Source organism: Monodelphis domestica, chromosome 2 (assembly GCF_027887165.1).
Source record: "Monodelphis domestica isolate mMonDom1 chromosome 2, mMonDom1.pri, whole genome shotgun sequence".
NCBI lineage: Eukaryota > Metazoa > Chordata > Mammalia > Didelphimorphia > Didelphidae > Monodelphis > Monodelphis domestica.
In genome coordinates this window covers 407,672,620-407,687,339 of record NC_077228.1, presented here as the reverse complement: position 1 = coordinate 407,687,339, position 14,720 = coordinate 407,672,620, and the positions used below count along the sequence as shown (strand labels likewise).

General features: G+C 33.8%; 1 protein-coding gene across 19 annotated transcripts in view; it reads right to left on the bottom strand.

The window, feature by feature from the left end:
* Positions 1-14,720, bottom strand: part of EYA4 (EYA transcriptional coactivator and phosphatase 4) — a 378,081-nt gene that overhangs the window by 148,837 nt on the left and 214,524 nt on the right. For 17 of the 19 annotated variants that reach the window (XM_056818809.1, XM_056818808.1, XM_056818807.1 and 14 more), the window contains one exon: positions 13,244-13,293. The exons of the other annotated variants lie outside the window; for them this stretch is intronic. In XM_056818809.1, the coding sequence (XP_056674787.1) occupies positions 13,244-13,293 (50 nt within the window). The remainder of the gene's footprint in view (positions 1-13,243; positions 13,294-14,720) is intronic. 19 annotated transcript variants of the gene reach the window in all.

The window sequence follows — 14,720 nt, the reverse complement described above, 5'->3', positions numbered from 1 at the left end:
ATAATTCACTTCTTTTCTTCTGGCATTTTTATGATTAAGATTAAAAAGTATATATCTTAACATTTAAGTCACATTTTTTCTTTTGAAGGGATAAGTAGTGGTGAGTACTCCATTAAGTAGAAATTTATCCAGAGTTAGCTTCCTAGCAAAGAAACCCTAAGAGGATTCACCTGTGGGAACTGGTCTCATTCCATAAGACAGTCTATTTACCAATCAAAATGATCAGTAGGATATTGGACTGGGCCAGTTTAGTGTCTTCCCCAATTCTCTAAACAAATCTTCCACAATATTCATGAAAAGGGAGTAAAACGAGAACTTTGAAATAAAAAACACATGTCAGAGTAAGTAGGTCTTACTCTTTAAGAGTGACATTATAAATAGAAAAGCCAACTGGCTAAAAGTAATACAAAAATATGGAAAAAAAATCTTAGCAGCTGAATAAACCAGACTACCTAAATAAGTAGACATTGAAATCTGCCTTGATATTCATTCAGTCAGAGAGAAGTGTGCAAATCGATATATCTTCTTACTGATAGACAGTTTGCAGGTAAAATTCTGTTAAATGAAATTTTATTCTTTGAATATTGACGAATGGGCCCTTTCCCTTATGGGAAAAGGATAAAACACTTCAAAAATACCATCACAACTACTCTACACAGTGCAACTAAAAGTCTTAAAAATAAGTATGTAAATAGCATTAACCTACATTTAAAAACAAACACCCCAAATTAGCTTTCTCTATTGAGGTTACAAAATAATGGAAATCAAATATCCTTTGTTATTTATCTGAATTCAAAATGAAAAAAATGAGGATAATATATTATACTTCTGATGTAACCCTTACCTAAACAGCACCTAGTACAGTACAGGATATGTAACAGAAAATAAACACTTGAGGGTTTGATCCTAAGTGAAAGCTCAAACAAAAGGATTTATCCTGATCAATTTTGAAATAATTATCTATCCTAGAGAAAGTTACCCGAGACACTGAACTGTGACAAACTGGAGATAGTCTTAAATTTAGTACCAGCTTTGATCCATGAGATAATTGACATGTAACCACAAACAAATAACTTTTCTAAACCTCAGTGTTTCTTTCTGTAAAATGGGGATAAGTGCTATATTTAGTACTACCTAGTTCATGCAATAGTTGTGAAAAATCTTATAAATTGTAAAGAGCTCATAAAAAGTATACACACATATACACACATATATGTACAAGGAAGGAAGGAGGGACGGAGAGAAGGGAAAAAACAGATATTTGTTATCTATTATGAAATAGGCACTATGAAAGGTATTTTATAAATGTGACCTCATTTTATCTTTCCTGGGTGGTAGGCATTCCTTCATCTTCTTTTTCATTCTTCTTCTTCTTCTTCTTCTTCTTCTTCTTCTTCTTCTTCTTCTTCTTCTTCTTCTTCTTCTTCTTCTTCTTCTTCTTCTTCTTCTTCTTCTTCTTCTTCTTCTTCTTCTTCTTCTTCTTCTTCTTCTTCTTCTTCTTCTTCTTCTTCTTCTTCTTCTTCTTCTTCTTCTTCTTCTTCTTCTTCTTCTTCTTCTTCTTCTTCTTCTTATTATTATTATTATTATTATTATTATTATTATTATTATTATTTTACCCTTGGAAAAATGAGGTAGACAGAGGCCTTTACCCAGTATCACACAACTACTAAATATTTAAGGGCCGACCTTGAACTTTGGTCTACTTGATTGGAACTCAAGATTTCCTGACTCCAACCCAATTCTCTATTCATTGTGCCATCTAATTGCCTAAATTATCAGAGATTATATAGCTATCCCCAATGTTTTTCTCGATTAAGAATTTAAAATAAAGAGCAGTCTATGAATATTGAATGAATTAAACATGCTCTTCAAAGTTTTAAACAAGATTTTAGTCCAAGATGATCACAATTTAGAACCAAAAATCATCAAGTATTCTAAAGATAATTCTGGTTGTGACAATTATTCTAAAATGTTAAAATGACTTTTTCTAAAACTCAATTCTATGAATATTTGAGGGCTTTAATATTAAGACTTTAGAAGTAGCATAGGAAAAATTGGAAAGGCTGTCTCATTTGACAGGGAGATAAGTAGTAACTTTGGGAAATTCAGCAAGAATCCTGAGATTATCTCACTCTTGTTTCATCATAAGGGTAATGAGCCCTTGAAATATAGGCTTCCAGTGTTCAGTCACTTTCAGGAATCAAGTCAATGTACATACATCATCCTTTCTTTATTAGAAGATGATGTTGTCAGTGGAAAATTGACTTGAAACTGTTGTTCTCATGGGATATGCAGATCTGTCTACATTCTCTTCTATGGTTCCCCTTGCACCAACTGCACACATTTGTTTTACAGATGACTAGGATTAATAGAGCAGTCCATGGTTATGGAACAAATAGTTTTCCTTGGTGCAAGACAAAGTGTCTCATACATGAATTAAACCCAGAAATTTGGCTCCATTAACACCATGATCCAGGTCCTCTTGCCCAACACTTCATTCCACAAAACACATGTGAATTCATCAAAATACATGAGAGTCTCTTCCATCATCCTTCTTATCCCAGTCATTCATGTGCTGAACATAACCATTTAGGGCATTTGCTTATTGATATTTTTCATCCATAACCCATACATCCATGCTCTCTCTCTCTCTCTCTCTCTCTCTCTCTCTCTCTCTCTCTCTCTCTCTCTCTCTCACACACACACACACACACACACACATACCAGTTGCACCTAATAAGAGGAAAATTAGTTCACATTAATAACCATAATAAGAAAAAGTTGTATATAAAACTGTAAAAAATTCCTTTGGTAATACATACATAAACACACACATATATATACTGTTCACATTAGAGATTACATGAAAATAACTAAATAAATTTTAGCTATAATTCAATGGAGAACAAAAAGAGAGGGGGAAAAGTTTGACCATCTAGAAGTCTCAGAAAAAAAAAAATGAAAACTCCAAATAATCAAGTTTTTCTGTTGCATTTTTGTGTGTATTTTTTCCTCTTAAGCACAGGGTTGTTTGAGAATTTAAATCATTTTAGGTGGCATTTTTTTGTCTTCCTAAGTAGTTTACATGTAGAATGGTGGAAGATCTATTCAGAACTGTTTCTGGTAGATTTGTGTGTGAATTATATGTTTGATACTTTTCACAATGCAAGAAAATTCATTCTGTAAATTAACTGGGATGGTTAAAGCTTGATAATCAAGTGTGGGTCAATAAACATCCAGTGTACTTTCTGTGAAATCAAATATCTCTAATATCTTCCTAGCTCTCAATGATATCTTATTTAAAACCATACCCGATCTGGTAAAAATTTTAGGAATTTGAGCTCTAAATGTGAAGATTTTTGAAGCATTACTTTTATGTGATCAATCATGTTGAGTATGGTATTGAGAATTTTGGGAAGGCAAGAGAGGATTAATAGTTTAGGAGAAAGGAGGAATTTACATTGGGATTACCAACTCACTTATTTTTGGGTAGTGCTGAGTAGAATGCAGACAATATATCACAAGAAAAAAAGATAAATATTTGAAATAACCCAAGTAAAATATGTCTGTATCTGCTGTTCAACTTGGTTTCAACTTCAAGGAACAATATGTCCATCCCAAGTTAAGCTCATATCCACTGATCGGCTAACTCATACCTTGACTGATGTTACCTCCCTCAGCTTCCTTTTCCCTCTAAATGTAGACCTGGTAAGTAGACTATCAAACTGTTGCAAAAGCCATCTTCCTGAAGGGCAGAGGCTAGCCCTTTGCACTCACTCTACTCTGTACCTATTGCTCTACCTGACTTCTATTTCATGGAATAAGATATCACCTGGTCTCTCCCTTCCTATCTTTCCTACCTTTCTTCCTTCCTTTTATTTATTGTCTCCCTTCATTTGATTGCAAGCTTATTGAGGGCAAGGGCTGTCTTTATTATTAATTGTATCTGCAGTCCTTAGCACAGAGCCTGGCATGTAGTAGGCATTTTATAAATGTTTATTGGATTGGATTTGCTCCAGGAATGAACAAATCATTTCTGTTTTCAGACTAGAAGTTACTACCCAGTTAATGAATATTTATTAAGCACTTACCATGTCCCCACTGTTCTCCTAAATACTGAGGATATAAAGCAAATAAAAAAACAAGTTCCCTGACCTTAAGAAATTCACAATTTAAGGAGGCAAATATGCAAATCACTATACATACATATAAGATATAGACAATATAAAGTCTCTTAGAAAAAGCATTACCTAAATGTTGGAGGGGATGTAGCAAAATTGGGACATGAATACATTGCTGATGGAGTTGTGAATTGATTGAACAATTCTGGATGGCAATTTGGAACTATTCCTAAAGGGCTTTAAAAGACTGTCTACCCTTTAACCCAGCCATACCCCTGCTGGCTTTATACACCAAAGAGATCATAAGGAAAAAGGCTTGTACAAAAATATTTATAGCTGTACTCTTTGTGGTGGCAAAAATTGGAAAATGAGGGGATGCTCCCTATCAGGGAATGGTTGAACAAATTATGGTATCTATTGATGATGGAATACTATTGTGCTGAAAGGAATAATGAACTGGAGGAATTCTATGTGAATTGGAATGACCTCCAGGAATTGTTGGAGAGTGAAAGGAGTAGAACATGCCACAAGTGAATGTAATGAACTTCTCTACTAGCAGCAATGCAATGATCCAGGACAATTCTGAGGGACTTAGGAGAAAGAACACTATCCATATTCAGAGGAAGAACTGTGGGAATAGAAACACAGATGAAAAACAACTGCTTGATCACATGGTTCAATGGGGATATGATTGGGGATATAGACTCTAAATGATCATGCTAGTGCAAATATCAACAATATGGAAATAGTTATTGATCAATGACACATGTAAAACCCAGTGTAATTGCACATTGGCTATGGGAAGGGGTTGGGGGATGAGAGGGAAAGAACATGAATCCTGAAACCATAGAAAATATCCTAAATTAATTAATTAAATAAAATGTTCTAAATAAAAAAAAAAAAGCATTACCAATGGGGGACAAGCAAAGTCCTCTTCTAGAAAGTAGGACTTGAGCTAAATCTTGAAAGAAGGTAAAACATGCATGTAGATGAGAAGGTAGAACATTCCAGTAAGGGGGGCAAGTCAGTGAAGGAGCAAGCAGTCTCAATAACGTACTGCACAATCAGAGTCATGGGAAGATTCCTATGTAGAGAGTTATTCCCAGAATGCTGTGGGGATGAAAGTTGGATGGCAATAAGTGAGGAGTGGCTGACTGTCTTCTAAATCTGCCTACACTTAATTTTACCTCTGCCATACTAGCTGAGAAACTCCTCACTATCTAACCAGATATGTTCAGACCTGAAAGAGAGATGTTCAATGAATATTTCTTTGAGCATTGTGCAAGTCACAGGCTATTATTAACTTTGTTCATCTTGGGCTGGGTGCCACCTTGGTCCGTAATTGTGCTTTCACTCTCTTGAAATCACTTTGTATTTATTTAAGAATATTTTGTATCACCCTCTCACCACAGAACATAATATTTTTGAGGAGTGTTTTTCATTTTTTTTACCCAAGTCTTTAGTACAGTTTCTTATGCAGAATATCTTGAAACTACACACAATGAAAAAGACCAAAATGGAATAGAGATGATTTTGACAATTTCCATGATTCCTCTAGGTTAAAAGCACAATCTGACTGTTGTTTTAGCTATTTGAGTAGGATAACTACATTCACTCAGAGCAGACAATTATCAAGAAAAAATGTATTATCTTATGCTACACTCTTAAAATTGTTGAGTTCATTATAGGAGACACTGACTGTTTTTTGGATGAAGACCATAACTATTTACAGATTTGTGAGTTGGAATCAACCATTTTCATGAGAGGAAATCCTGAGCTTTCTCATACCTGAATAGTAAGATAAATTGGCAGGAAATAAGTATCCAGCCTGCTAATAAGGAGGAAGTATCAACTTTATATTTTAAGAGGAAATGTATAGTTTTTCAGTGTGAGAAACTTTCATAGGTGGGGAAATTTTATTACAGGAAATGTATTTGTTATTGGGAAGGATAGAGGAACTTCAAAAAGTTGATTTCACTTTGTTTGTACAAAATGTAAGTAGCCAAAGTCTTTATTCACTTTGGAATTTATAATATAAGAGATAGATGTATATGACTAAGGATAATGAGATTTTTAGTGTTCTTCATCGCTTAGTGGCAAACATACAATATTACAGGACCAGATAATAATGATTGGACCAGAGAATATAGAGATAAAACTAGAGTAACTCTCAAAATCACTCTGTAGACAAATTTTAAGAATGAGTCACCATTGATTCTTCTCTTTCAAGTTTCTATATCTAACCAACCATTCCCCCAAACCTGACAATTACAAGAAGAATAGTTTTACCTTTGACTGTAACAATGAAGATTTGAAAAATGGGTAAATTGTTGGTGGGGGCAGGTGGGGGCATAAAGATAATGTGCCCGGCAAGGTGAATTGGAGGTTTCTCTGGCACATACAGACAGAAAAGTAGCTACTAATATTGGATTGAAGTTTGAGAGGTCAAACTGGATTTATTGATATTGGAATCATCTGAATTAAAATAATAGTTAAAACAGTGGCAATTGACTATGTCTCTAAGGAATGATTTGTAGAGAGATAAGAGGAGAGGCCTTGGGACAACCTTGCAGAATATCCATAATAAGGGAGAATTTTAGAGATGATGAGCCAACAAAGAAGACTGAGGAAGAACAGAGGTAGGAGATTGTTTGTCCATTAAGGAAACAAGTAGAGCAGTTTGGTTGGATTGTAGAGTGGGCAACATGCCTGGAAAGCTAGGATGGAGCCAGATTTTGAAGTGATTTTAATGCCAAGCTGAGGAGTTTGTACTTTATTCTAATGCAACTGGGAGTCACTCAAATTTCTTTGTGTGGGTGAGTGGGGGGAGCAGAGTGACATAATCAGACTGGTGCTATTAGGAACATTATTTGAACAACAAATGGGAGAACATGTTGGAGAGACTGGAAGCTAAAAGGTTAATTAGAAGGCTTTTAGAGTAGTCTGTGCAAGAAATAATGAGAGTCTGACCTTGAATTGTGATTATGTAGAGAGAAGAGGATAGCTATCAGGGATGTATAAAGAAGCTGGAACAATTTGATTTCTGCATACTTTTGCAGACAATTCATGAATAATATGATTATTCACAGAGAAAACCTATACATATATACTACCACAATATTAACCCATAAATGCAGAAATGAGATGATTTAATTGTATGGCTCCTTTGGCCTTGCATAGAAATTGTCCAGTTAAACTTCCTCTGCCTGACTTTAAAATTAACTGGTAAATCAAAATTAGTTCCAAGTGTCTGCTAAAATAGTTGGAATATGTAGTGTGGGGAACCCATCCTATTCATTTAGTCTTTTTCTTGATAATAGCCAAGTAAATATAGAACAGAGCCAGGAGACCTGTGATCTATTTCTGGTTCAGCTACTAGCACCATGTGTGATCTCAGACAAGACATTAAGTTCTCAAGGAGCACAAAATGGGTTAAAGGCAACCCTCAATTATCCAGGCTAATGGAAGATGGGGACATAATGGAAATAGCAATTATATTTACTTCAAGCTTATATAAAATGTAAATATCTCAAGTATTTCCTTAATCTTTTATTTTCCTCCTGTCATTCTGTCCATATATAATTGTTGATAATATTAGATTTTAAGCCACTATAGGGCAAGGACCATGATTCATACAGTGCTATGTCCAAAAGTCATTCAACACATGTTTTTGATGATGAAATCCCCAGAGAAACTCAAATCCTCATCTCAGTCAATGGTTTTGACTTTCTGCTTCACCAAACATTTGCTAATGGTCCAAACATGCAACAAAATTGATTGATTTGAGTTTCATTTCCTTTCTGTGTCCCTGATCACCCTCTGGCAAAAGTGCTGAAAAGGATTGACTGAAAAACAGGAAGCAGGCTAAAAATCTTGTTATTAAGTATGAATAATCAATAGTTTAAACATTTTAAAGCATTTCAACCATTTTTCAAAGATGTTTTTCAACAGAGTTAGGTAAATTGTGAGCAATGTTGTCAAAGTATGAAAAATATAGTTCCTTCTTCTCCAACTCAATAGAGAGACAAAGGCTTTGATCAATTCATAAAACAGAAAAAATAAAAGAAAGCATGAAAATTAATGAATCTTTTGCTACAAAATTAATAGATGCAGAAAGCAGTTAAATATAGGCTGATGAGAATATCCTTTATTTTTTTCAATTATCATTCAATCTATCCCTAAGCACAAGTCAGGAAACAATATAAATTTCAACTATTTCAATTTTCTCAAATATTGATTTTATGTTTAACTGTTTAAGCAATAACCATAGTGTTCCAGAAAATAAAATACACTGGTGTCTGTATGTGCATGTGTGTTCGTGTGTGTGTGTGTGTGTGTGTGTGTGTGTGTGTGTGTGTGTGTTGGACAAAGGAACACCAAAGTAGAATAAGTAAAACAGGTTTTCTTGAAGAATGACAATTCTTAAATGAAGCAGAGTGTGTCCATTAATGCTAATCATCCATCAAGATAAATACAATTTTGTACAACTGAAAAAATATTGCCACTAATGTCTGGCTTTCAATGCATAAACAAAAAAAATATTTCTGGTAAGAAATTCTTGGCCTTACTTATGTTGCATAGGTTTCTAAATTCCACTTATCCCAATGTGCCAGTCACATCTGTAGCCCAAGTGTTTCTTTCCAAAAGGGGAATGAAGGCCAAGCAAGACAAAGAATTTGCTGATACACATGTGTCACTCCAAGAATTCTCCTGACAAAGTTCCCACACCCAATTTAATTACTTCCCTACTGTAAAAACATTTTCCATCTGCATTTATTCTAATAGTTTCAAATCCAAAACCAACACACTATAAAGCTAGCTAAATAAATGCATAAGATTAGTCTTGGGTCCCAATCCAGGCACTATTCTGTTAGGAAGTATATCTACAGTAGTCATTTTATGCTGATATTTCACTTTGTGTTCAGTATTTTCACTTAAGGCTTGTTTAGAAAAGACTTATTTGGTTCAAGAATTACTTAAATCCAGCAATACCACTACTAGGTTTGTACCCTAAAGAGATAATAAGGAAAAAATACTTGTACAAAATATCTATAGTTGCACTCTTTGTGGTGGCCAAAAAAAAAATTGGAAAATGTCCCTCAATTGGGGAATGGATAAATAAATTGTGATATCTGTTGGTGATAAAATACTATTTTGCTGTAAGGATTGATGATCTGGAGGATTTCTATACTAACTGGGAGAACCTCAGTGAACTGATGTTAAGAGTGGAATGAACAGAACCAGGAGAACACTGTACACAGAAAGTGAAACATTGTGGAACAATCCAATGCAATGGACTTTGCTACTAGTAGCAATGCAACAAGCCAGGACACTCCTGAAGGTCTTATGGGCAAGAATGGTCACCACATTGAGAGAAAGAACTATGGGAGTAGAAACACAAAATAAGAACATATGACATCACTTATCACATGTATATATGGGTATGTTATTTGGGGTTTTGGCTTTAAAAGTTCTCTTTATAGCAAAAATAAAAAATATGGAAATAAGTATCAAGTGATAACATTTGTACCAGTGGAATTTCTTGTCAGCTCTGGGAGGGGCAGGGAAGAAGAGAGGGAAAGAAAATGAATCCTGTAAGCATGAAAAAATATTTAGAAATAAAAATTAAAAAAGAATTATTTAAGTCTCTATTGTGGGTTAACACTTCTAAGTCTATGTGTACATATAATGCGGTTATGTGTGTACGGATTTCTGGATGTATTAATGTGCTTCTATTCATGTTTGGTAGACAGTGTATCTGCATGCCTGAAAACTACAATCATCTCTCCACTCTTTTATGCCTTCATTTTTCATCTTAACCTCACAGGTTTCTGAACTGTCAGACTTTCCTCTCTACTTAAAGTTAGCTACAAATTCAGAAATCACATATTTTATAAATTTTTCTGTTTGTTTGAAGTGAGGTTTATTTAAACAATATTACTTGATTAAAAAAAAGTTTCTGAAATGAAAGAGGCCTTCTATTCAGAATGAGAAATCAATAAAGTCAGTTATAAAATACCACTATCATCATCATTAGACTTTCTGTCATTTTTCTAAATTCATCTCCTCCTTTAAAGATCAATTCAGCAACCACCACCTGTGTACAGTCTTCCCTGATCCTATCACTTTAAAATATTTTTTCCTTCCTCAAAATTCCTCGGATAATTTATGGATTGTATCTTTGCTGTTACTTTCCATTATATTCATTTGGACACATATGTAGGCAATAAGATGTTAGAGTGGATAGGACATTGGTCTTTGAATCAGGAAAAACCGAGTTTGTATCCTTTTTCAGACTTAGTAGGTTTGTTAACTTTGGGTAAGTAACTTAACCTCTGTAAGATGGGCATACTAATATCACTTACTTCCTAGCGTTGTTGTAAGGATTACATGAGATAACAGGTCAGATATTTTGCAAGCCTTAAAAGTGTATTATAAATGCTTTTGTTGCTATTGTCTTAATTCTTCTGCCCTTATCCAGTCTGCCCTGAAGTAGAATGAAAATTTGGTTAAGGACTGTCCCATATTTTACATTTTAATTCTCAGTGCCTTGCACATAGTATTAAAAATACTTGCTTAATAAATATTTGTTGAACAATTTCAACAAATAATACAGTGGAAAGAGCAATTGGGTGGCAGCATGAATACCTTGGTTCAAGTACTGGCACTGCTACTTAATAAGGTCTATGTTTAGGCAGTCCACACTCTCTGGATCTTCATTTCCTCATCTATAAAATGGGAGGATTAGAAGATTCCCAGAACTGTTTCCAGCTCTAACATTTAGATGATTTAAAAATTTAATTTACCCAACTGAGTTGTCTTTAAAATATTTGAAGGAAAATAAATTGGACTTTTTCTGCTGGTCCTAGTGGACAAAATAATAAGGAAGCTAGTAAGAAAGTAATGCAAGTAAGGAAAAACTTCCTAACAATTAGAACCATGCCCCAAAAGAAGGGGTTACCCCTTAATAGAGATTTTTGAGTAGCACATTTTACTGCTCAGAGATGAGTTAATATAGATGGCATCTGAGGGCCCTTTCATTTTTGTCATTCTACATTACAGTTCTATGCTTGTGAAGAGCTTGGGAATGAGTAGAACCTAATGACTTGGATCTTATCTGAAGAGTTTAAATTAAGTCTGATCAACCTAATTAGGATATAAATTATTGTAAAGATACAGGATCATGGTGCTTCCTCATAGATTGTTTGTTTAACTGACTGAGTCACATTGCCTTTTAGAATTAAGTAAAAGGATCCTATATCTCCAGAATCTCCAGAATCTATGAATATATCCGGAATTCTAAGAAGTCAGAGTTTTTTGTTTATAATACTTATTACTCAGAAATATGAAGGTCAAATGTTTCATAAATCTGATAATCCAAATCATCTATTCAATTCACTCCAATATCTCTCTCTTGTTCCGAAGATCAAATATAAGGTCTTTTAAACATTAAAAAACCCTAATTTACCTTTCTACTCTTATATATTAGTTTCCTTATTATACTTTATAGACCAACCAAGATGACCTTCTTTATTTTCATCTCATATGACACTCCGCATCCCATTTTTATTCCTTCACACAGGTTATCTCTCATTCCTGTAATGCACCTTCTCATTTCCATCACTTTCACTTAATTTCTTGCTTCCTTAAAACTGTATTCAAGTCATACATTCTGTTGAAACTTTTTCTGATGTCCAGAATGCTATTTTCTTTTCTCCCTCAATCTACCTTATATCTATTTTGAATATACTAATTTATGCATATGTTACCTCCCTTGATTATTAAATGTAAGCTCATTTTTATCCTTTTACTTAGCATTTAATAAAATGCTTGCTTGATTGATTAAATGCAATCTTACTGATATATATATATATATACATTTATATATATGCTGCATTTAATTGTATCAAGACTAACTTAAAAAGGATTTTAAAATTAAATAGGTGATCAATATTCTATAAATGCAGAATTCTTTTTAAGTTAATTCAACTAGTATTGAGCTCTGTTCACTTGTTTCTTAAAAGGTAAGCACAGGGTCATTAAAAAAAAAAGCAGCTGGTATATATCTAGGTATCTTTGTTCCTGTGTGTGTCAAGATAGGATAATTTCAATAGTTAGGATGTGACATTGCCTCTCCCATGTATTAGAGTCTCAAATTGGGATTACATTTTTCAATTGTGTAGTGGGCCTCAAAGATGGAATGACTTGGCTTCAAGTTCAGTATCTGACACAAACTAGTTATGTGATAGTAAACAAGTCACTCTGTCCTTAGAGTGATAATCAAACTCTAAGTTTCTTCATCAAAGAGCAGTTATTGCATTGTCAAAGGGATTTTTCTTGCTAGGGGCTCTCAGTACTAATAAAATCATACCTTCCCAATCACTCCCTCACATAGATTTGTCATCCAAATTATATTATTATTACACACACACACACACACATACATACACACATACTATCATCATTCAGGACATATGGTCCATGTAAAAAAACAGAATATTGAGGGAGTTGCTTAAAGGAATCTCCAATTGATTTTTATTCTATAATTGCTGTTCCATGAGCTCCATATATCCATAGACTCCACATATCAACATCATATAGAAGAATTCTAAATTTCTTAATTTTCTCATTTGAATAGCACTTTTGAAATTTAATTACATTTGAATGAAAGTAGCTATTGGGATTTTTTTCTTTAAAATTTTAAATTATGAAATATTTTTAAAAGTAATTTTAACTCCATCTTTTAAAATAATTTTGAAAAATTAAAACTTTTCCTAATTAATGAGGTAAAACATACAGTGTCCTTATAAGAAAATGTATAGTATTTCTATTACTCACTCTTCTTATTCTCATAACATTATTATGGTATTTTATTTCAAGGAGCACTAGTGACAAAATCCTGTTATGGATCTGAAAATTTCCCTAGGTTTAATGCCAAGTCCCTCTCATTACTCTCTGAATGATTATATTCCTTCTATTATGCTAAGTATTTCCCATTTATAATACCTTTAAAAGAACCTGACAATGGTTCACCTGATAGATTTATGTATGCAGACCAGTTTTTTAAAGGTCTTAGTTCCCCCAAAGTTCCTCAGTTGAGCATTTGCCTCTATGGACTGTACCTGGAATTCTGAGGTTCTGAAACATCTGTTTCTGAGCACGTTTTCTTTACCTGCGAGGAGAAAGGGATTGCTAGTTATTCTCATATGAAAATACAACTTCCTCATTCTCAGTTCACACACATACAATGCTTAAAGTGGATACAGCTCTACTCACCCTGATCTCTATAAAATACTTCCCGCATTTTACAGCAGCAGTAAGCACTACTAAACAGTGTGTTTCATTATTATCCCATGAACAGCTGCCAACTGCACTTCCCTAGACTCCATTAGTATGTAAAATGTTGAGCTAAAATAGCTTGGGAGTAGTCTAACTGGGAACAAAGAAACCAAAGAACCGGGTTTCTCCACTTAGAAACTAGAAAGCCATACTGTTCTTAGTTCAGTAAAGAAATGTTTTCCCAATTGATACTGCTTCTGTTTCCTGCTAAAACTCACAATAATAAACACCAGATTCTGGGGCAAAGTGCAATGTTAGCTAAATAATTCATACATTAATTTTCATTTTCTGAATCCGGTGACTATATGTTTCATATATTTTCTTAGCATGTCAATTAAGTTCAGGTACTGAGTGCAGACTTCTCACATCTATTTGAAGTATACTTATGCAGGCTATATTTCACCTTCAAAAATTCAGCTTTGGTGCTGCTTAACAAAAGTTAAAGAATGAAAATATTTTTCAGTATAAAGGACTATATGTGATTTCTGGACAACAAAAATATAGAATAGTATCTAAAACAAAGGCAAGACAAAACCCATTTTCATTACAATCAGCATTAGGGCTGGATGGACAAAGTACAGAATTTAGGAATCAGGAAACTGAAGACCAAATGCCAAGATGGACATTCATTAGCCCTGTGACCCAGAAATAAGTTGCTTGATTTCTCTAAACCTCAATTTCCTCAAATTTAAAATACTGAAATGACATAAAAATGAAAAGTTCTTTGAAAATCTCATTATTTTAATACAAATATCTTGTGTTGCTGCTGGTGTCTTCTCTCTCTTTTTTTAACCTTTACCTTATCTTGGAATTGATACTATTAGTATGAAGGCAGAAGAGTGGTAGGGTCTCAACAACTTGGATTAAAGTGACTTGCCCAAATTCATACTGACAGAAGTGGATAAAATTAGATTCCAACACAGGTCCTCCCTAGTCCAGGCCTAGAGCTCTATTAATTGAGCCACCTAACCACTACTTGATGAAATTATCTTGAACATAATGTTCTTGAAATGAAAGAATGGGGATTTGAAGATTCCTTTTGTTAAGATGAAACATTTTAATACATTCCACTCCTTTATTAAACAAAGTCATTTTCCAAGTGCAAAATAATGGGTACTGAGAATATCAAAATAAAAATAAAAAGGTTAGTGCCTACCATCAAGGAATTTCCTATCTAATTATAATGAAGGATAAAATAGGTAAGCAAAAAATGCACCACAAAATTTTAAATAATATGAGTAAGAATGCAATAAGCATGTA